The sequence below is a fragment of the Pseudogymnoascus verrucosus genome, assembly GCF_001662655.1.
Source record: "Pseudogymnoascus verrucosus strain UAMH 10579 unplaced genomic scaffold scaffold_4, whole genome shotgun sequence".
Taxonomy (NCBI): domain Eukaryota; kingdom Fungi; phylum Ascomycota; class Leotiomycetes; order Thelebolales; family Thelebolaceae; genus Pseudogymnoascus; species Pseudogymnoascus verrucosus.
Genome location: NW_017263655.1, coordinates 785,337 through 807,350, shown reverse-complemented (window position 1 = coordinate 807,350; position 22,014 = coordinate 785,337). Strand labels below are relative to the sequence as shown.

Here is a 22,014-nt window from a genome sequence, read left to right as displayed (position 1 = left end):
GTTTGATACAGCAACCAAATACCAGCAACCCAATATATAATATACGATCATTGTAAATATAGCTTCATGTAAAATATCCTATGATAATCAAGTCTAAAGCGAACGTTTTTATAAAACATTATCCATGCCTCAAAACCCCCCCAACGCATCCATCGCTGTCATCTCATAATAGGGCCACAATTTTATCATTACTATACACTTATTGTACTTCTTTAGTGCTCATTTACTGATTAATGTTCCGAAACGAAGATTCCAGCCATACCCATCCCAGTCCCGACACACATAGATGTAACCGCAATTCTCTTATCCTGCCTCCTTAACTCCGACAACGCAGTCACCACTTGACGAGTACCGGTGCAGCCAAGAGGATGACCCAAGGCAATAGCACCACCTCGTGGGTTAACCTTTTTCTTATCCAGAGCTAATTTCTCCACACAATAAACACCCATAGATGCGAAAGCCTCATTGATTTCAAAGACGTCGATATCCTCCTTGGCCAGCCCAACCTTGCCCAAAATCTTTGGAATGGCATAACTTGGGCCGATACCCATAATCCTTGGTTCAAGACCAACAACTGTAGAGCCGGCGAACTTTCCAACTATCGGTTGACCGAGCTCTATTGCGCGCGAGCGCTTCATCAGGAGAACAGCAGCCGCACCATCAGTTATTTGAGAGGCGTTACCGCCGGTGGTACGACTTGGTTTCCACTGGGGGAACGCGTTGCGGATTTTGCCTAGGGATTCAGCCGTGGTGCCATATCGAATACCATCGTCCTTGCTGACGGTGACTTGCTTTGCCTCTCCGGTCTTTGGATCCTTTATTGTGACAACGATGGGAGTGATCTCGTCGTCGAACCAACCCTCCTTCTGTGCTTTCTCGGCCTTTTGATATGACTCGGCCGCAAACTGATCCATCGCCTGGCGGCTAACATCAAATTGGCCAGCAACTTCCTCAGAAGTATACCCCATAGACATCTGGTTCTGCGATGCAATTGGGTGATTCATGATCTTATCGCTCATCTTTGGTGCGCCACCATCTGGAGTTGTGGACATGGACTCAGCACCAACGGCAACACCAACATCGATAGATCCGGCCGAGATCTGATTGGCGATACCTTGGATGGCAAGAAGGCCAGATGAACAGAAGCGGTTGACTATTGAAGCAGCGGTGGTGATAGGGAACCCCGCAGCCAGGACGGCTGAGCGGGCAACATAGGCTTGACCGCTACCAAGGCAGTTGCCAACACAGACATCCTCAACGAGGCTTGGGTCTAACTTTGATTTTTCACGAACTTGAGTTAGGATAGCTATAAGCAGGTCGTCAATTGGTGTGTCCTTCAAGCCTCCTTTGCGGGCCTTTGTGAGAGGAGTGCGGATGGCAAGGGTGATAACCTGGCATCAATGTAAGAGTCTAATTAAAGCACATATTACGAAAGAACCTACTATGTCGTCCAGATTCTTCTGCAAGAGCCTAGCTTTTCCATCAGCAGGCGAGCCTAGGTGGCCCATGACCGAACTGAGACGTGATTGTGCTGAACTCATAATGTAAGTTATCAAAAGCAGGGTATATGGAAAAATATAGTTAATACAGCTTACAAGAATGTAATAAATGCCGAAACATACGATTAAAATATAAAGAAGCTCTAAAAATTGGATCGTCGGTAGTGACCACATTTGCGCCTCGGCCTTCGGCAGCGAGATTCGCGAACTGCCGCAAACCCACATCAACCCCGGATTTGAGATCTGCCCGCACCTGATAGCTAGTCCGCGCTAATGATCCCCAATCTAAATTTAAGTGCTTTTATGCTATCTGTATTATTATTAACTGCAAAACGGTAGTTAGACTCGGGATGTTACCACTGACCGAGACCGAGGAGTGTTCGGTTGTGACCATGGTATATGATGTATATGAATTTGGAGGTAGGATATGTACATTTTGGTTCTGTTAAAGGCCAAGTCGTGTATTGATTTCCCCGCATTTTTGTTCAATTTAAGATTCCTCATCACTCGAGATGAACATTCAGGCTCTGTCCTTCGCCGGTGCAGCGTTGGTTGCCGGTGGCTCCTATATCAATGCCAGGTACGGTATCGAAACAGATATTCGCGAGATTAAGCGTGAAAAAAATGGTGTAAAACGATTGCTTGAGAACTTCTCGCAGTTGGGAGAAAGCTGTACAATATACAGTGTGTTTTCGAGAGCCGATCTGACATCTGATGCCTTGTGGTTTGAGGGTCAAACATGGACATTTGGGCAGTTGAAACATGGTATGTTCTCTCGGGTCCATAAATTGATTTGGCTAACAAGAATCAGAGGTTGACAGACTTTCGTCTTTCTTGCATGAGAAAGGAGTCGAGACAGGTGACTTCATTGGAGTTTTCATGTCGAATTCCCCAGAAATGGTTATGACTATTCTCGCGCTTCAAAAACTCGGCGCTGTTGCCGCATTAATAAATACCAATTTGAGAGGTACGTAGTGAGAGGATGTTCGCAAAAGCCATACTAAAGAATAAATATAGATGGTCCATTGAACCACTGTTTAAGTGTATCAAATTGCAGTCTGGTTCTTTCTACGCCAGAACTATCCGATGCCTTGACTTGCTCTTCACCACATTTCTCTCTGAACTTTGTCGCTTTTCCAAATACGCCTGCACCTAAGAATCCCGGTATCACCTTGGTTACGCCTTCAGACCTCCCAACGACGCCGACCGCACTCCCGACTGCTAAACGTTCTCTGAAAGATCTTGCATGTCTGATATATACCTCTGGAACAACGGGCAAGCCCAAAGCTTGTGCAATACGCAATGCACAAATGATCACCACGGGCACAATGCATTCCCATGATTACGCAAAACCTCGAAAATATTTCCCCTTACGCACTTACTCTGCTCTGCCACTTTTTCACGGAACCTGTCTTTTTACCGGATTTTGCTACTCGTTTGGAAATGGGTCGTGTTTCGTCCTGGCGAGGAAGTTCTCAGCATCACGATTCTTCAAAGACGTAACTGAATCTCGTGCTACAAGGATTCTGTACGTGGGTGAGTTGTGCAGGTATTTGGTCAATTCGCCACCAAGTCCGTATGATAAGAGCCACAATTGCATAGTAGCTAATGGCAACGGCATGCGTCCGGAGATTTGGGAGAGGTTTAAGGATCGCTTTGGCATTCCAGAAATAAGGGAGTTTTACCGTTCGACTGAGGGACTGGGGAAGTTCGATAACTTCGGCTTCGGTGCATGGGGTGCAGGAAGGCTTGCATATGGCGGTCCGATCAGAAGGTGGTATGAAAACGATACTTTCATTGTCAAATTCGACACGGTAACTGAGCTACCCTACCGGGATCCAAAAACAGGATTTTGTGTAAAATGCAAGTTGGGAGAGGCTGGTGAAGTTATTGGGCGGGTGAAAGACCGAGGTCTGCTCACGGAGTATTTGGGGAACTCATCAGCAACCGAAGAAAAGCTCATTACGGATGTGTTCGTGAAGGGTGATCTATTTCAAAAAATGGGCGATCTCGTGATCCAGGACAGCGATGGGTGGGTACATTTCCATGACCGCATTGGTGATACTTTCAGATGGAAGGGAGAAAACGTTAGTGCAGGCGAGGTAAGAGACCATATTGCGGCATTGTCGGGAGTGGAGGATGTCGTTGTGTACGGAGTTGCCTTGAATGGATATGATGGGAAAGCAGGAGCAGCAGCCATCACATTATTGAACGGCGACGAGACGAAGTTCATGAAAAAATTGTATGGATCTCTAAGGAAGACTGGCCTCCCCGTTTACGCAATCCCGCGGCTGGTCCGAATTACGAAAGAGTAAGTCATACTGACATTTGACTCTGTTGAGACGAAATTACTAATAATTCACAGAATCTCAACTGGTGTAACATTCAAACAAGCCAAAGGTGATTTATTGAAAAAGTCTTGGATTGAGGGCGAGGGCGGAGATCGTGATGCTCTCTATTGGCTTAATGGAGAACGGTTTGAGAGGCTGACAGAAGATGCGTGGGCCGTTATTGCTCAAGGAAAAGCAAAACTGTAAATCAAATAATACGCATGTTCTAGATTCTGTTAAAAATTACACCAATAATAAATCACCCATAGCGGGTGAATAAACTTCCGACATAGAAAAGGTGGGGTTACCCCTCATTTCCCCATATATGCGGCAGATGGAGTCGGGTTGTGGCCGGGTCTCCACTGTGGTCGTTAGCCACATTTGCACTAAAATGAGTTCTAGTTCGGACACCGGTGTCCGGTTTTCGGTGTCCGGTTTTCGGTGTCCGGATACTGGTGAGCACGGACGAGTTCCAGTCAGTTTGATTAAATGACAGGGCGCAAGTTGCCAAACATATGACTGAGTTCAGCATATGATGTGACTAATCGCTCACTCACATAGGCGCCCGCGCGCGCACTCACAATCGCTTAGTGACCGGAAACTAGTGTCCGAATACTGGAACTCCACTAAAATGGTCCATCTCTATCATTCCCCACACCAGCACAAACCTCACCCCGCACGCAAGGACTATTACAATTCTCCACACTTCTACAACCTCTTAGATTTTGTTTCAATTGACGGAATAAGGTGTATATGGACATTGCATCGGTGATATCCCCTTATAAGCGACGGGCAATTGCCCTCAACATCTCAAATTATTATAATGCCCCGGCAAATCATTCCTGCAGACATTATCTCTGCTGGGCCTGATAATGCCACCCAGATCGCTGCACCACCCACTTCAAAACGAAAAGCCAGAAGATTAGGTCTCAACGCAAAAGGACAGCCTATAAAGCGGAGGGCTGCAAAGGCATGTCAGGTATGTCGGTCACGAAAAGTTCGCTGTGATGTCGTTGAACATGGTGCGCCATGCTCAAATTGCAAATCCGGGGCGATTCCGTGTACCGTGCCAGAAACCAAGCATAAGAAGTATGTCTCCAAAAAAGACTCCAAGGCTCCCATTAATAGTGATGTGATAGGACAAGCTCTCTCAAAACTTCAGGAGTCGACGGCCACCATAGCCATTCACACTCTCGTTTACACAGCTCGTTGTCGAGGACAGATGTTTCCAACGACGGCGCCGACCCGATCGATATCTCCAGTCCAGATATTGATGACAATTCGAGCCGATCCTCAAGCCCACCTAGCGACGAATATGAAAGTGGCAGCGATATGCCCCACCCTTTGGGTTAGTTGCTACAAGGTCCATTGCATTCATAGCCAAGTTAACGGATTTTAGTCTCAGGAAAAACTCGGCTGGGACAGCCCCTTAACTTCGACGATATTGTCAATTCCGTTGGTATTACAGGCGACCTTCGAGCCTCTCGAATAAAATCGATTTCTCCACCACCGATGGCTACCACCATAGACTGCGAATCTCCACGAGATTTCTCCGATGGCTTTCTCCCAGCATATATTCAGCCACTGCCAACATGCATGGCAGCAGAGGATATGATGCACCTGTGGAATAAAGGAGCTACTGTTATTCCAGAAATCGCCTTTCGGAACGAGCTTCTTTGGAGCTATATCGAATTTGTCCACCCATACATGCCGTTGCTTGACGTGCACGACTTCTTACAAATTGTGAACAAGGGAACTGGCGAAAATGGCAGAGTGAGCCTGCTTCTGTTCCAAGCTGTCATGTTTGCCGGGGTCGCCTTTGTGGACAAGTCATATTTGACTGCGGCCGGATACCCCACAAGGAGAGCTGCACGGAAAGCCTTTTACCTTAAGACTAGGGTATGTATGCTCTGGAACTACCATTTACCATAAGTTTGACATTTATAGGCGCTCTATGATTTTGACTACGAGTCCAATGTTGTGATTATTGTCCAAGCCCTTCTCCTCATGTCTTTTTGGTTAGAAAATCCAGACGGCCAGAAAGACACCTGGCATTGGATAGGTGCCGCAATTTCGTCTGCAAATTCAATAGGACTCCACTGCAATCCCGTCAATTCCACCACAGACGTTAAGACACAAAAATTATGGAAGCGGATTTGGTGGTCATGCCTAATGAGGGATCGCCTTGCTGCCCTCGGTCTGCGAAGAATCCCACGGACAAAAGATGACCATGATGTGCCAATGCTCACATTAGCCGACTTCGATATCCGCCCATTAGCCGCCAATAATACAATAATACCATCTAAGTGCAAAATGATTAGAGACGTGGAGATGCAAAAAGATCTAGCTATGCTATGTATTTCCCAAGCCAAGCTTAGTCTTTGTATCAGCCATGTTCTCAGCACCCAATATTCGGTTCTGATAAGAAACCAAGGTATCGCCGCAAGCCAAGACTGGAACACTCGGCCAAGCGCAGTGCTGCTACCAAGGAATCTCGAGCAAACCGAAGAAGTCAATATTTGTGACAGCGAGCTTGCTGATTGGGTCCAGAGCCTTCCATCCCAGTGCATCTCTAAGGATCCTACTTTGGAAGAGATAGAGAGCGGTGCATCCACTGTTATTGTACAGCGTACCCTGCTCCACATGTTTTACTACGCCACTCTTGCCGCACTACACAGGCCACAACTCCGAAGGTACGGCAAACTGCAAGAAGACTCTCGAACAAAGGTCCACAAAGCTTCTTGTGAAATTACACGAATGTCACAGTCGTTACATAAGGTCGAGCTTACCGGCTACCTCTATAACGGTGGCCTCACTGTCCTCCTACCAGCCATCATCATCCACCTCCTGGATCTTAAATCCCCCAACGAGGCTATCCGCTATAAAGCTCTCCAGCGATTTTGTCAGTGCATGCAAGTCGTCGAGAAGCTGCGAGAAAACTATGCCATCATCGACTCAGAGACACAATTCCTTGACGCTGCAATTCAAAAATCACACATCAACATTGATATGCACTTGATATCATCTAACGTCTCGAGTGCAGAGATTTTTCGACCAAAACGAACTGTACAGAGTGTATCGGAGCTGGTTGCTGCAGGTCGAGCAGCGCGCTTCACGCCTCCACCGGAGAACAACGAGGTTCAGTTTTCGATGCCCGATTACTCCACGACAGCGAACAGCATTGGAGGCGACCCCCCCGTGTTATTCTCTACAACCAATGCCTTCCTCTCGAGAATCTCAGACAGCTTCTCATTAGGTAACGATGATAGCGCGAGACACACAATGGGTTTTATAGATAGGAGGGAAGAGACTCAGGGACATGATTGTGGTGACGAGGAATATGAGGGGCTGATAGATACGTCGAATGGCTTTGAAAACGGGACGGGGTTTACGGATTGTGAGGAATGGGGAGGGTTAGCGTTAAACGACAGTCTGGGAGTGACTGGCGAGCTGGGAGGTTTCATGACAGAGACGGATTTGATGAATTATGATGAGATAGCAGATGGCTATGGTTGTTCCGCAGGAAGCCCCTTTGGTAGAGGGCAAGAACTCGGGAGGGAGTGTAGCGAGGAAAGGCATGGTAAGACAACGAAGGAGTTAAGTGAGGAGGATATTGCAATGTCCTTTCTCATGGAGTGGTGTGAGGGTAACGTCGATTAGATTGCAGTTCTAACCTTGTTACATTTCACGGCCGCGGTACGCACCTGGGAATTTTAGGATATTTCTCATCTTGTAAATTCATTGTAAATATATTCCATATATTGGAGAAATCAGCACAAAATGAGACAGGGATATGCCGCACATTCTTAGAGCTCGATATATAGGATATGACAGTACCTAAAGACAGTGTTCGGCACGGATACCAATATACCCTTGGTATCCGGGTATATACCCGAGTATATACCCTACCCGTTCGATATTCTAGAGTATCCGGTGTATCCGGGTATATACCCGGGTATATGCCAAGAGTAGCCAAGCATCGCTAAGGCTTCATTTTACAGACGTCGTCTCGACGATATGCTTAAACTATTGCCTTATAAGCATACTAATATCCTTAATATCTAATTATTACCTATTACTTAGGCTATTTAGTAGTTCTAGTAACCTCTATAGTCTTAAAATGAGTATTTAGTAATAGTAGTAATATTATTATAAAAAGTATAATAAGTTATTAAAACTAAAAGCTTCATTTTTATATGCTTTTATTCAGCCTCATGTATCCGGGTATATACCCTACTCTACCCGTCAGATCTTCGCCGGGTATATACCCTACCCGTGAGCTTCACGGATACTACCCGGATACATATCCGCCGAACACTGCCTAAAGATGAAGAAGGATGATTATTCCACTTCGTACTAGACTTCGGAGACTTATGTAGATGTCTTCTCATCAATATAATTTGATATCCTACGACATATTAGCACATAAAATCATATTAACAAAGCCATCATTGAGTTTAGAACGGACTCTATTAAATTTCCATCAGGATCTCTGCAGTAGACGCTCATGATCTTCCCTCGCGCGCCCGTCCGTACAACGACTCCATCATCGGATTTCTCGGCCCCGAGATCAACCATCTCCACGCCGGCATTCACTAGGCGCTTACGCACTTCCGAAACAATGTCCGAAGTTAAGAAGCATAGATCTGCGCTTCCTGGTAGCACTTTGAAGGCTTTGGGTTCAAATTCCTACTCATGATAGTTTAGTTTACAATTCTTTCGTGCTTCGGGACTCCTGCTTTAAGCACGTGGCTTTGATGTACCTTGCCCGACTCATGCAAATTGATTTTCTGTGATCCGAATACCAGTGAGTGCCGTGTGACGTCTGGTGACGATGGCGACCTGAACGACTCTGCTCGCATGCCGAGATTGTTCACATACCAAGTGGTAGAGGCGGTGATAGACTTGACCGTTAGGACAAGATGGTCTAACGAGTCGATACGCGCTGCTGCACGTAATGGGAACATTTTATTAGGGTGTAGATTCGAGTTCTAAATAATGGGGTGGTGACACGTTGGGTGGTCTTATAGTTTGCGTGAGGATGGAGGATGTGGCTACTTCCCACAATGTTAGGGTAGTGGGGTGCTGACCTAAGGTGTGGCTAGAAAGTCCTCTTAATGGTGTAAAAACCGAAATGCAAAACTATTCCGAGGCTTCCTACACCCACCTCATGGTGTAGGCTGACTATGGTTTCCTCAAACTGAGTTCTATAACACACACACGTGTTTATTACTACTACTTACTTACTCCATATAACAATGTGATGGCCGTAACATTAGAGCTTGCTCATTCGGTGAGTTTAGATCATGCTTATCTAATCATTTATGTGATTCCGTTCCAGACACCAGTGCACTCATTGCAGCTTCCCTAGCTTTACCATTGTTTCCTCACAACATATTCACTATGGCTCCTACAATCCCTATTATCGGCTCGACGGGCAACACTGGTAAGAGCGGCGTACTTCATCTCCCTGAGCTGCTCCACTCCAGAAACACCAGCTGCCATATTCTTGGCCTGACCCGCGCTCAGTCTTGCTAAATTGATCCATGTAGAAATGCAGGAGAAGAATTAGACCGCCATCGACGACGTTAATCCTAACACTAGGTACAGCACAGATAGCATCAACATTCTCGACCCCCGCTTTCGATTCAATTCGAAGACAGGTGATAAGCGGTTCATTCGCCGTTTTCAGGTATGCCAGGATGTTGATACCGTGGGGATAGCTGGAAGCGCTGTTCTATACCAGGGCTTAAGTAAATAAGAGCATCGTGTCGTGAAGCAAATCCACAGGATTCGGGAATTCAAAAGGAAATTCTGCCTGGGTAATAAAGTCCTGCATAGGTTGCTCAAGTAAAGCCATCTCGGCCGTTAAAGGGTTCACTGTATCGTTGAAGGTACTATAGGTACGTATACCTAGCTCTGTCTCTAACGTGCTTGGTGCAGAGACATCTGAGCGAGATCCGTTAATGGCACTTCTCACTTGATCCAGATGTCCAGAGAACTCGGTCGCTGATAAATTTCCACTGTCAGCCATAGACTGTAGAAGTTGAGCTGCAGAGTCTAAACGGTCCTTGTCCTTGCTATCGATACCAGAAATACTAGAGATCGCAAGTATTACCGCCGAAGAGAAAAGGTAGTGGGCGTCAAAGTATCCAAAGGTTGACAGTGCTCCCTCTATCCACAATTGTGTTAGAAGCTCGTTTGAGTGTCGTGCCGTGTGAAGGCAGGCATCAGCAAGAGTTGACGTAACTGGCGTCATATCATTCGTGGGAGAGCTACCATCGCGAGACTTTGTAAATACGTGGAGTAAGACTGGACGGGTTGCGAGTATGACACACTAAAATGAGTGAAGGTTAGAGTTGTAATGGCCAAGGAGTAGGTTACGCCACACCTGGTTAAATGAGAGATGCAGAGACACAACGTGTCTTGAAGTACAGCCAGCAGTTTCGGCGAGTCTGATCGAGTCTGGTAGAGCCGCCATCCATGCATTGAGGTCGCCCAAGACCTTTTGAACGCTCTGTATAAATGGCGGCGGGTGACCTCTACAATAGACTGTCGTTATAATATTGCCAGCGATCTTTGCGAGCTTAATGCTAGCGATTATGTGGTCGGGATCCGGAAACGCTGTCCGTTCTTCGTCATTTAGGCCCGAGGAGGAGGGTAAATCAACCGTGATGTCCCTGTCGGGAATCATTAAAGGATGGCCCGATTTTGACCCCCACATCCTGTCGCAAATGTAAATTGTCCACCAAATACGAACACGATGCTGCCTAGCCACAGGGTCCATCGCTATTGTCCGTGGAAAATTATGGTGCAAACCAAGCGTCAGACTAAGACGGAGAGCCGATCCGATCCACAAATAAGCAGAGTTTCTCCTATTCAGGTTATGTGAGAAGAATGACTATGTGGTCAGCGAAGGATCCTTGAAATTGTTACTGAACTCCCAAAACATACAAGGAGTATCAAAATCTCTATATGCTCCAAAGTCGCTCTTTCTGGAAGAATAGGGAGCAGACTGCACGAGTGCATAAAGTACGACACTCCAGGAAACTTGCCCTCCGATGGTATCACTGCCCTGCTAGAGTAAACCTCTCCAAGTGCAAAAAGTGCAAAGAACTTACAAGTGGCAAGTGTACCTGGAGGTCTTGCGTCTTGATATAATTGGTCTAGGCTGGCTAGGGTTGGCTTTGTTAAAACAACATGAAATGATCGGTTGATATTAATTAAAGCAACCTTGAGAAGTAATTGGGCCTGAGCTCTGCTTGGCCACGACACTGGCGAATGCAAGGCGGAGAATAGATTATCATCTTGGGCGTAATGGATTCTTGGAATATGAGGAGCTGATCCTTGAAATTCGACAAGAGCCTGGCGGAATCGGGTGGCAAATGCGGTACAGGCTGCCTCGCCGATATATACCGGAGGATTGGCAACATCATACGGTACAAACCAGGCCCGGTCCTGCATGAGGGGGTTGCTTAAGTTCTCTTCGGGGTTGGAAGAGTCTTGTCGAAGATGAGGGACATCTGTTATCCCTGTGGTAGGAGACGTAGATCTTACTGTCGCCGTATTTCGTTTTAATCGCTCATTCTCGGCAAGGACTTGCTGCAGATATCTGTCATTGTACGAAGTCTATTAGCATTCCTTCTATTAATGGCGTAGACTTGTCTTATTATTTACCTTTCCGCAACTTTAACTTTGCGATTTCTCGAAACGTATGTACAATGCTCATGGCGTGAAGAAACGCATCCATCACATGGAGTCCCGCCAGAACATTTTATCTTACGTGAGTGACATCGACGGCACCTTCATCGATGTTATAAATTTGCCAGTGAGTGGTACTAGTATTCTGCTTACGCTGTAGTCTTCTTCCTTGCGGGTGCTCTATCAGCAATACCATCTAGGGAGTCGACTTCGGCCATGGTTCCTCGGTTAGTACGGCTCGAGTCTAGATTTTGATAGTGCTCGTCTAATATCTCTCGATCATTGTAATGGGCTGTAGGCCGCCGGTGTCACTTGAAGGTTGCCGAAACTATAGGCACATGAAGAAGTCTGGATTCAAGAAAAGAAATGTGAGGATAAGTCAAACCGTGCTTCACGTCGCCTTTTAGTTTAGCGCGCGGCGAAATTGTGCTCGATGCCGCTCTTGAAATGTGGGTCCGCGGCGTTTTCAATTATTTTGCCGCTTTTAGAGTGGAACAACACGTTGGTACCCGTTTATCATATGTTTTATGTGTATTATGCAGTGCATATATACGATGTTGTCCATCATTACAATAGACCGATCTTGCTTAATTCTCTAATTATTCTTCCCATTATGACTTCGCACTTTGCTACTGTCCCCGCACTAAACGAGGATGCTGCATTTGGCATCATGAGGCTCGCAAGAGTCGATCTACATCCAAAGGCGACGAGTTTGAATGCTGGTCTTCATCGAGATGAGAAGGAAAATCCGTGGATCTTGCCCCCCTCCGGTGGGTCAAGAGGTGCGCGGATAGCATCCTTTAAGTGGCCAAACTATGCAGAGACTAATCGACCAATCAGGCCAAAAATCGACTACATGAAGATTCAACTACCAATCATGAGTACTTGCCAATTCGTGGAAACTCCAAGCTATTAGAAAGGGCGAGAAAATTGGTGTTTGGCGCCCCGGGAGCTCTGAACCCGACAATCGCATCGATTCAGACTCTTGGAAGTGGAATGGAACCCTGGAGACGTTCTCATCTTGCATGCATGTGCGCACAACCCCATAGGACTTGACCCTTCGAGGGATCAATGGAAGCCGATTGTCAATCTATGTATACGTCTCAATCTGTTTCTGCTCTTTCATATATCAGTTGCGGATTTTTGGCCACTAAATTTTCTTGGCATAAGTCCATCTTATCTTCGGCGATATTGACTCTCTTGCCGAACTTCTCTACAGGCACGCCATTTTCACTAACAGGGATATCTCTGACGTAAAACTACACCGATCACCAGCTCTACTCAAAGAGCAAATCAGTTTTCAGGCGGCATGTCAGCCATTAATTTTCGGTAGTGTTCGGCCCATGGGTCAAAACGCCGTGGGAAACATTTCCTCTTTGCCGAAAGGAAGCACGTCTCCATTAAAAACAAATTACGATGCCCTCGTATTTTTATGTTCAAATTAAGTTCGGAGTTCTGTAAAAATTCATCTTTCAGTTTGACTTCACAAGCAGGCGTACGGGAATTGTGCTTACTCCGCGGTCGTTTTTGTCTCGCACAGTCTGGAAGGCACGCACGCAATGGAAGGGCAGAACTCTCCGAGAGAGGTTGAGACAGATCCTAAACTGCGAACTAGTACTGGATATCAACTCCCACCAGACTCGGTCCGTACAAACTTGGAAGAGACTTCTGGGTCTTGCTCATACTCCAATTTCTCTCCTTGGCGGAAAAATACCATTCTATTCATTGTCAGTTGGATGACTCTTGCGGCAACCTTCTCGAGCACCTCCCTCCTCCCTGCCATCCCCGAGATCACCTTAGAGTTCTCAACCACGACGGAAGCCATCAATATCAGCAATGCTGGTGTTATCATTGCCATGGGGAGTTCGTCTCTGATTTGGGGGCCGATTAGCGGGATAATAGGACGCAGGAATGCCTATAACGCAGCCATATTTGTTTTATGTATCTGCTCGGTGGGGGCAGCTGCTGCACCAGATTTCCGGACTTTTACGTCCATGAGAGTGCTAGGCGGATTCACAGGCACTTTTTTTATGATTGCTGGACAGACTATACTTGCAGACATCTTCGAGCCAGTACGATCCTCTTTCTCATCGGAATTTTCTACGGTACACTGATTATGGGAATATTAACTAACGCTTGGTCTTCCTAACAGAAAGTCCGTGGCACAGCCGTTGGCTTCTTTATGGCTGGGTCAGTTAGCGGGCCAGCGATAGGTTTGCAAAACTAAGATGGAGGAAGGGGAACTTTAGGCTAACATCAGAACTTTAGGACCATGCGTCGGCGGTGTCATAGTGACCTTTACCAAGTGGCGAGTAATATACTGGGTTCAAGTCGGCATGGTTGGTTTCGGCCTTGCACTCTCTTTTCTTTTCATTCCGGATATCAAAAAGGCGAATGAAAACGGGCAAGATGAAGACAATAACATCGAAATAGATAATAGAAGATCATTATCAACGCCCGAGATACTTGCAAAGTTCGATCCAAGAGGAATCTTTAGGCTACTCATGTACCCTAACATCCTTTTTGCTGTGGGTCTACTCCATTTCAAAACTAACAAGATGCATCTTTGCTAATATAGATCCGTTATAGGATTTGACTTGTGGTTTTCTGGCCTTTTATCAATATGCGCTTCTTACCTCGGTCCCCTCCATAATCAATCCACGTTTTCACCTCACGACACCTCTTGTTAGCGGTTTATTCTATCTTGCCCCAGGGGCTGGATTCCTGTTTGGCAGTATAGTCGGCGGCAGACTGTCCGACCGAACAGTTAAGAGATATATTGTGAAAAGAAATGGGGTACGGCTACCGAGGGACAGGCTCAACAGCGGATTGCTAACCTTGTTCTTCGTTCTTCCCGCTGCCACACTAGTCTACGGCTGGACTCTCCAAAAAGAGGTAGGAGGGGTGGCCGTGCCGATTATTAGTGCATTTTGGGGCGGAGCAGGTCTAATGGGCTCATTTAATGCGTTGAACACATATACAGCAGGTAAGCTCGCCTTGGCATATCTATTTGCCATTTTGTTCTACAGCATAAGGAAATACCAATGCTAATCAGAGGATCGATGAAGAAGTGCTTCCATGGAGCAGGCCAGAAGTCATCGGTGGCAAATACATTATCCAATATTTGTTTGCAGCGGGAAGCACTGCTGCCGTTGTGCCATTGATAAGTTCTATAGGTGTTGGGTTGACATTTACCATATGTAAGACCTTTGTAGATCCTCTGTGTCATACGGATACCAATCATCTAATCCCCATATAGGTGTGGTATTTAGCCTATTAGGCGGTGTATTGGTATTAATAGTAGCGAAGCGCAGCTCAAATATCCAGAAGGAGTTGGCTTGCCCGTAAGAAGTTCGAACTTCGGTTCAGAGATTTGGAGAAGGTGTTGTCAACCAGGCCCGTCATTCTAGGCTACGACAATCATGTCAAATCGCCACGCAATTCAAACCAAGACGTATATATTGTGACACTCGGAGATAATTCGCCGGTTTCGTCGCCGAAGACCTTACCCCAATTATTCTCTACAACTGATTCCAATGGTCCTCCTACATTGAAGTTTGGGTGGAATGCATTGTTCGGGTGATCAACTATCCGGCCTGGCAGCGCTATCGGAAGCTGCCTACCTTCAGTTTTGAAGAATATCGCGGAGACAAGAGCCTCTGGTGTCTCTAAAATCATTGCGATGATGCATCAAAGGTCTATTCTATTTTTGCTGGACCGATCCTGCTCAGCAGCAGCCGGAGATGCTGAATGCGCATAGACTTACCACTACACACCTCTGTTTTAGCGATCTACCTTGTTGTACAGCAGTTGGCTGTTTAGCTTGCGAGACAGATCCTATCGTTTAAATATTCATTTTCTCGACGGCAACAGGCTAGCATTCTCCTATTTGAGACATTTTGAGTACACATGAGTCCGTGATGAGTGTTGATCCTTATTGATATTGGCTGCCCAATGGGATGTGGATTCCCGGTAGAACAGAGAGACCGATTCCATTCATAGAGATTCGCCAGGACTGGGCTGGAATTATGCTTTTACCAGTCGTCCCATCTTCAATCCCTTTGGTATATAATGTCTCACCTCAGCTCTAGGCTCGGGCCGGGTCCTAAAGGGCACAAGCTATCGATTCTACGCTTGATTCAGGGAAGTTCTAAGACAATGGGTTTCACACAGTTAGCGGGGCGCCTGATGGAAATTTGCCAGAGCTTCGCTGGGCAGCTAACATAAAGCAGCTAGATATCTCGCAGTTTTCTCAAATTTAAATCAAATTACAACCGACTATTCAAAATTCAGCAAAAGCTTATTCGCCAATATGAAGTCCTCATCTCTCCTTCTGGTGGCTTTGCTCACCGCCCTTGCAAGCACAACACCGGCTCCAAATGTAAGTTAAAACGGCCTCTAGTTTTATGAGTTCATACAGAGTAACTAACACTGTGGGATATATAGGTATGCATTCCCAATGGCGGCGACTGCCGACTTGTGAAAAATTGCTGTCCTGACACTGAGTGTGTTCACGCCGCGGAAAATATTCTTCTTCCATGGAGATGCCGTCGCACATGCACGGAAGAAATGACAGAGTGCAAGGTCGATGTGGATTGTTGCGTTGGTAACATTTGCAAGGACGATCCAGATTTTGGAAAATTTTGCATACCTAATCATCCACCATCCGAATGCACAAAAGTGGGTCTTAGCTGCAAAGATGATAACGAATGTTGTGGTGATGATACGAGATGCGGGCGAGCGAAGAACAACTGGGATCCACGACTGTGCATGGAAAGATTGTGCAAAACATCCGGACAAGCCTGTTCAACTGACAGTTGTTGCCCAGGGTTGGCCTGTAGTGAGGATGGGGTTAATAATGGGGTGCCAAGGTGCAAAACTATATAAGAGAGAACAGACAAGACAGACTAGGTTGATGAATAAGAGATATACTGAGACTACGGCCCTTACTTTCTACCATATCAATCCGGAGAAGAAATACAACTGCAAAAACACTAGTAGTAATACCCAAAAGCACAATTACCACTCAAAACATAAACAAACCATCTCTCTCCCTTTGTATATCCCATAACCAACCGCTATTCAACCTCTACTCAACCTCGCCACCCATCTCCTCGCTCACCCCCCTCCTCTTCCTCATCGCCCTCCTCTCCACCGTCATCCTCTTCACCTTCCTCCTCTTCACCCCCTTTCTCTCCACCCTGCACCTGCACCTGCGCCTTCAACTCCTTAACCTCTCTCTGCAACTTTGACACCTCAGCCTTCGAGAACGCCAGTTATTTTTCGGGGCCACCGCCTTCACGTTTCGCCTGGGCCAACTGAGCCTGCAGATCAACGACCTGTCTCTTCAGCCTCTCAACCTCCGCGTCATTTCGCGCCGGCTTGGTTCATCAACTTATGAAGCTCCGCTCTCAGTCCCTCCTCCACCCCTTCCCTCCTCTTCTTCATCTTCTCCTTCTCCTTCACCAACTCCATTCCAAACTCCGAATTCTTCTTCTCCAAAACCTTACATCTTGACTTAAACAACTCCATCTGCTTTCTCTCCCCCGCCATTGCATCCTTCTCTGCCTTCACCTTCCCCCACATCTTCAGAACGTCCTCCTTTTCCCCATTCGCCCACACCCCCTCCGGGACCAACGCTTCAACATCCTTCCTCAACCTCTCCACCTCCGCCTCCGCCATCTCCGCCCTAGCCCTCAACTCCCCTGTCTCCCTCAGCGCCGCCCCCTTCTTACGTTCCCACTCGCTCGTCCGCGTCCCAAATCCAGGCTGAGTACACGCAACCACCGTCGGGCGCCCAACCACCTCGCTCGCCATCGGTTCATCAGGGATAGGGGTCACAAAAATCGTCTTCCCACCCCTCAACGCCCTATACCTCGTCGTAATCTCCACATCCAGCAACCCCATCCCTGACGTCCTCACTGCCTTGTCACTGGCGCAGTTCCGCAAGTGGAGCCAGATCTTATTGTATGTGTCAGAGGCGGTGTTGATGATGAACTTGTGCTGTACAGCAACGAGGGGTGCCTCGATCTGCCCGGGGTGTTCGATGTTGAGTTTTAGCTCAGCGGGTATGGTGGCCTCGCCTGCCAGGAGACCGAGGGCTTGTCCGTAGTCGCGGTCGAGGACATGGAGGCGGCCAACAAGGGTGCGCATGAAGTGGATGAGCTGCCCGATGTATGTCTGGCGGCGTGGATCGGAGGCTGGGAGGTCGAGCGGTAGGGCGGCGAGGAGGCCGCCGGATGTGGAGAGCGCAGCGTCAATCTGGAGAAGCAACTCATCGGCGTGGGCCATTAGGCGGTTGATTTGTGAGTGTGGCAGTGGGTTGACGCCTGGGCGGAAGGTAGATAGGTCGCTACCTTTGGTAATGACTTTTACGGTGGCAAGAGGGCAGGCTTCGGTTGATGCGGGGATCTTGCGGGAGTGGTCGGGGATGAGTTGGTTGAGGAGATTGGTCAGGGGTTCGTTTTCGGCGGGGTCTCTGCAGCGATAGGGAGAGGAGAGATCGTTGAGGAATTCAAAGGCGTCGAGGTTGGAATAGAAGTCTGACGGGATCGAGGCGCTGTCTTGACCCTCAGGCGTAGGGTCTTGGAAGGCGGCGTTGTCTGTGAGTGTCGCGCTCGAGCTGATGCTCATGGAGCGGATGAGGAGCAGGAGGCTGCGAGCGTGCGCCTTGAGTTCCGCGAGGGTGGGAGCCGTGTTGGCGCGGCTGTCACGGTCGTTGGGGTCGGCGGCGTCGTGGGTGGTGAGATAGCTGCAGTTTACATGGGCAAGGGCCCTGGCAAGGTCTGGGTTTTGTCGTAGGAAAACGGATTGGTAGGGCGGTGCGAAAGGGGTTTGAGTAACAACAGGGCCATGGGAGGGGGACGAGGTGGCGGCGGGATCGTTGCCATAGCCCGGCGGGGGGACTGTGTCGCGGTAGTGGGCGAGGCGCCGGCGCTTTGCAGAGTTGGTGCTTTCACCATTTTCGGTGGTTGCGGGTCGCTTTGTGGAGTTGATGTGGCCGGAGGATGAGGAGTTATTGTTTCCGGTGGTTTCTCTAGTCAGCGGGTTTGCTGCTGGGAGAGGCAGCCCCCCTCCCGTTGCCAACCTTGCTGTGGCAGCATTAGAAGGCAACAGTGTGTTCGGGTCTGCTGCAGCTAATTCAGCCAGCGTCATATCAGGAGGTTCTGTGCTTTCTGTAGATGGGCCGGGGACTGTAATCTTCAATTGCCCCATGTTTGCTGTGGCTGTGGCAGGCACTGTAGTCTGCGAAGGACCCGTGCTTTCTGTAGCTCCTGTGCCTGTTGCCGCGGCAGCTAATGTTACAGTTTGCGCAGCTGCTGCTCCCGAAGGTCCAGCAAGGGTGTTTGCGCCCGCATCATCAGTGGCATTTGTTCCAGAGGAGCCCGGGTTGGGATCTTGAACAACCTGTTGGCTACCTGGTGCTGCGGCTCCGCCGAGCTCGTCTTGGGCAGGTGTTGCGTGATCCGACATTTCGATGGTAGCGTATCTTCAATTCTAGTATTGGACTGTAAACTCCAATCAGGATAATTCGCGTGTTTGTAGGAGGGATTTTGATCCGAAATAACGCGAGATGCCAGCGAAGATGAGAGATGAAAACCAGAAGTGAAATGGAGGAAGGACGAGGAAAGCAAGGAGTGGAAAACATAATAGACGGCAGCGAAAGTTAACTCAAAAGATGAATAAAGAAATACTGATTCCTACGAGAAAACCCGCATGCCGCGAACGGCAAGCCTGGGAGGCTTGTGGAATGCCAATCTCTTTGTCTGCCAACCAGCGCCCCGATCCGGCGACTTGAATAAGCAATCTCTTTCGACAACAGTGGCCCATTGTATGTATGCATTCAGATGATCTTGCCGGAATTGTTTGTACGGTAGACCGAAAACTGATTGAAAGGGTTGTTTGTTCGGCGGGGTTGAGCTGACGTTGACCGTCGAGTTAAGAAACGCAAGCGAGTTTGCATCATGGTATCTCATGTGATATCAAACTGCTCAAGAGAGCAAGCTGTCGCTTGGGAGCAAACTCTGTGAGTACCGCTGTATAATAAATTAGATATAGATGAACCTAGACCGATGAAAATATCGGGCAAGTATTCGGAGGTGATGATTTCCTTTGTTTCTTCGCTTCCTCGCCATTATGCAATATAGTCCCTCATTTCCCACTTTCTTTCATTCTTCAACTTATTCTTTACATGTATGTTTGATATATAATTATTGTTTCTTTGGTACGTATAGAAGGGGCTGTATTGGAGATTTATACAATTTTTAACAAGTATTTTATCATGTTTTTGCTTTTCGTGGGGTATCGAACGATTATAAATGATTTGTTTCCGTCTCGATGATCCGCAGACAGCTATATAATAATACAATGCCTCATAAAGTACTTCCTATTCAATATAGAGAACATGGTAGCCTCAGCCTTGCTTTTGGGTCCTAGATTTCTTCATATTTTTCAATAGGGGTGCGTTCTAGAACCTTCTCTTGCCATAAAAGCTCATTACTCGTAAGCATCAGACGACAACACACATGACAATATCGACAACATATTTCGGACTACATAATTCCTGATATGACAACATCACTGGCAACAATTTCAAATATACTATCACCAGCTATGTCAGCGCATGATCTTCCAGCTGTAGACATGCCTAATAAACATGTTCAAGAGAGTATTACTGAAATGCAATCCTCGGAATTTGCCAAAACGTGAGTAGCTACAACTTATACAATAATACTATACTAAAATATGCGTTAGAATCCTCCCCTTGTACTCTGGGGCACCTGTCACTATCTATATTGGCTCTGCTGACAACAAGTTTATCCTCCCGAAGGCCATTTTGTCCCTACGAAGTCCATATTTTGCGGCGATGTTCGAAAGAGGTTTCAACGAAGGCATCGAGCAGACTACAACGTTGGAACTGATTGACGGTATTGTAACGGTTCGTGCGTTTGAAATCCTAATACAGTGGCTATTCACCGGTCAAGTCACAATCAAAGAAGCAACTCGTGGGGAATCAATCAGCGTGGGAATTGAGTTTAGTCGCCTTGCAGACATGTGCGGAGTCATGGGAACAGAGGACCAGGTCGCCGAGCGCCTCAGAGTTGTAATTCGAGACGGCCGGGTCAAAGATTCATGGTCTTATTCTGCAGGGGAACTTGAAACGAATACTCAAAATATCACCTCAGAACATATCATTTCTGCGTCACAGCTTCCCCATGGCCACGCTGTCCGAGATATTCTGGCCGCGGCCTCAGTAGAAGGGTACATACAGCGGAAAAGTCACAGGTTTTCAGAGGAATGTTACGATATCCCTGAGTTTGCTGCTGATTTACTCCTAGCGGTTAAGGAAACGCTACTGACTCTCACCATGGGCGGGCACACAATTGAATTCAAGGACCCAATGAGTGAAGAGAGATTTGTGCTTTATGGGTCGTTGCCGCTGGACGGTCCAGAAAATCAAGGTTGGCGGTGATACTATTGCTACTGCTTTCCACAGCGGGCCATATATTGCTTTCTGTATTGGTACATTGCGATTTCTTTCTTTTTTTACGGCTGTTGTACTTTGACAGCAACGCCTTGCTTTCCTGGTGGTCCATGAGGTCCTCAGACCTAAATGCTCGGAGGAGAAAAGTAGGGGCGCAAGGACGAACACATCCGCATCTATCACAGCTCAACCAAGCACATTGAATTCGACTGCAACCAAACGTTTAGGACAAAATATATGGCAAGTTATTATAAACGACGTTGAAGTATTGGAACTTATCGATGGAGTCGTCTGCATTCGAGCTTTCGAAACCCCCATATAGTGGCTTTGCGTCGGGCACGTTGTCATCAAATAAGCAACGACGAAAGAACCCACGACTAAGGCACTCAAACTCAGTCATTATGGGAAATCACGGGATTGAAATCACAAACCATCCCTTACATCCTCAAGCTGTTACAAGCTCATGGAGTAGGCCGCGCAACGCGGATAGCAACACGTTGCACATCACACCGGAACATATTCTCGCCGCCTCGAAGCTTCCTCGCAGCCACACAGTCTGCAGGGTCCTTGCCATGGCATCCGTCGAGGGGTATCTCCAACGGAAGACCTACAAGTTCTCCAAGGAGGCCGAACACATTCTTGGCTTTGCAGTGGACCTCCTCGTCTCACAATGACTACGATGAGTTGTCAGGGGTATCTAATCGAGTTCAAAGATCCCATCAGCGGGAGTCAGCTGTGTTAAACGGATATATTCTACAATGGTAGACATCCAGCACATCAGAGGTAGTGTTTCATCGGTGGCAGGAATCTCTCAAAATCTCCTAACACTCCGCCCTCGTCTCCACCATCTGATTGCGACCGAGGGGAACAACACCCAGGATGGAGTCGATGAAGACCACACCAATCGCCAGCCTAAGACTATACAGAAATCGTCACGCACATCCGCGAGGCCATTAGAAGTGGCACTGGTACAAGCTCTTTATCATCGCCTGATGTGAAC

The 22,014-nt window shown here is 47.4% G+C and overlaps 9 protein-coding genes across 9 annotated transcripts; 5 read left to right on the top strand and 4 right to left on the bottom strand.

Annotated features, from left to right (window-relative positions):
* Nucleotides 1–230: 230 nt before the first annotated feature.
* Nucleotides 231–1,541, bottom strand: VE01_01654 (uncharacterized protein; the record flags this gene model as incomplete). The annotated part of the gene is made up of 2 exons (XM_018271172.1): nt 231–1,391; nt 1,443–1,541. 2 exons carry the CDS (start codon nt 1,539–1,541, stop codon nt 231–233), a joined length of 1,260 nt encoding a protein of 419 aa, XP_018133964.1.
* A 470-nt stretch (nt 1,542–2,011) lies between these two features.
* VE01_01653 (uncharacterized protein) lies at nt 2,012–4,036 on the top strand (the record flags this gene model as incomplete). The annotated part of the gene is made up of 4 exons (XM_018271171.1): nt 2,012–2,264; nt 2,311–2,466; nt 2,517–3,810; nt 3,865–4,036. The coding sequence occupies 4 exons, from the start codon at nt 2,012–2,014 to the stop codon at nt 4,034–4,036; spliced, it is 1,875 nt and encodes a 624-aa protein (XP_018133957.1).
* A 480-nt stretch (nt 4,037–4,516) lies between these two features.
* Nucleotides 4,517–7,616, top strand: VE01_01652 (uncharacterized protein). The gene is made up of 4 exons (XM_018271170.2): nt 4,517–4,918; nt 4,969–5,177; nt 5,229–5,728; nt 5,777–7,616. The coding sequence occupies exons 1-4, from the start codon at nt 4,653–4,655 to the stop codon at nt 7,487–7,489; spliced, it is 2,688 nt and encodes an 895-aa protein (XP_018133958.1). The 5' UTR covers nt 4,517–4,652; the 3' UTR covers nt 7,490–7,616.
* Nucleotides 7,617–8,014: 398 nt separating this feature from the next.
* On the bottom strand, nt 8,015–8,854 carry VE01_01651 (uncharacterized protein). The gene is made up of 3 exons (XM_018271169.2): nt 8,593–8,854; nt 8,298–8,518; nt 8,015–8,237 (listed from the first exon to the last, which is right to left on the bottom strand). The coding sequence occupies exons 1-3, from the start codon at nt 8,794–8,796 to the stop codon at nt 8,201–8,203; spliced, it is 462 nt and encodes a 153-aa protein (XP_018133959.1). The 5' UTR covers nt 8,797–8,854; the 3' UTR covers nt 8,015–8,200.
* Nucleotides 8,855–9,137: 283 nt separating this feature from the next.
* Nucleotides 9,138–11,921, bottom strand: VE01_01650 (uncharacterized protein). The gene is made up of 5 exons (XM_059463378.1): nt 11,684–11,921; nt 11,507–11,632; nt 10,784–11,441; nt 10,221–10,730; nt 9,138–10,166 (listed from the first exon to the last, which is right to left on the bottom strand). Exons 1-5 carry the CDS (start codon nt 11,746–11,748, stop codon nt 9,579–9,581), a joined length of 1,947 nt encoding a protein of 648 aa, XP_059320014.1. The 5' UTR covers nt 11,749–11,921; the 3' UTR covers nt 9,138–9,578.
* A 191-nt stretch (nt 11,922–12,112) lies between these two features.
* On the top strand, nt 12,113–12,556 carry VE01_01649 (uncharacterized protein). Its single transcript, XM_018271167.2, has one exon. The coding sequence runs from the start codon at nt 12,144–12,146 to the stop codon at nt 12,444–12,446; it is 303 nt and encodes a 100-aa protein (XP_018134111.1). The 5' UTR covers nt 12,113–12,143; the 3' UTR covers nt 12,447–12,556.
* Nucleotides 12,557–13,071: 515 nt separating this feature from the next.
* On the top strand, nt 13,072–14,810 carry VE01_01648 (uncharacterized protein; the record flags this gene model as incomplete). Its single annotated transcript, XM_018271166.2, has 6 exons — nt 13,072–13,602; nt 13,683–13,743; nt 13,799–14,058; nt 14,120–14,516; nt 14,566–14,730; nt 14,803–14,810. Exons 1-6 carry the CDS (start codon nt 13,090–13,092, stop codon nt 14,808–14,810), a joined length of 1,404 nt encoding a protein of 467 aa, XP_018134110.1. The 5' UTR covers nt 13,072–13,089.
* Nucleotides 14,811–16,737: 1,927 nt separating this feature from the next.
* VE01_01647 (uncharacterized protein) lies at nt 16,738–19,003 on the bottom strand (the record flags this gene model as incomplete). The annotated part of the gene is made up of 1 exon (XM_018271165.2): nt 16,738–19,003. One exon carries the CDS (start codon nt 19,001–19,003, stop codon nt 16,898–16,900), a length of 2,106 nt encoding a protein of 701 aa, XP_018134115.1. The 3' UTR covers nt 16,738–16,897.
* Nucleotides 19,004–20,092: 1,089 nt separating this feature from the next.
* On the top strand, nt 20,093–21,688 carry VE01_01646 (uncharacterized protein; the record flags this gene model as incomplete). The annotated part of the gene is made up of 3 exons (XM_018271164.2): nt 20,093–20,235; nt 20,285–20,991; nt 21,465–21,688. Exons 1-3 carry the CDS (start codon nt 20,099–20,101, stop codon nt 21,686–21,688), a joined length of 1,068 nt encoding a protein of 355 aa, XP_018134114.2. The 5' UTR covers nt 20,093–20,098.
* Nucleotides 21,689–22,014: the final 326 nt, after the last annotated feature.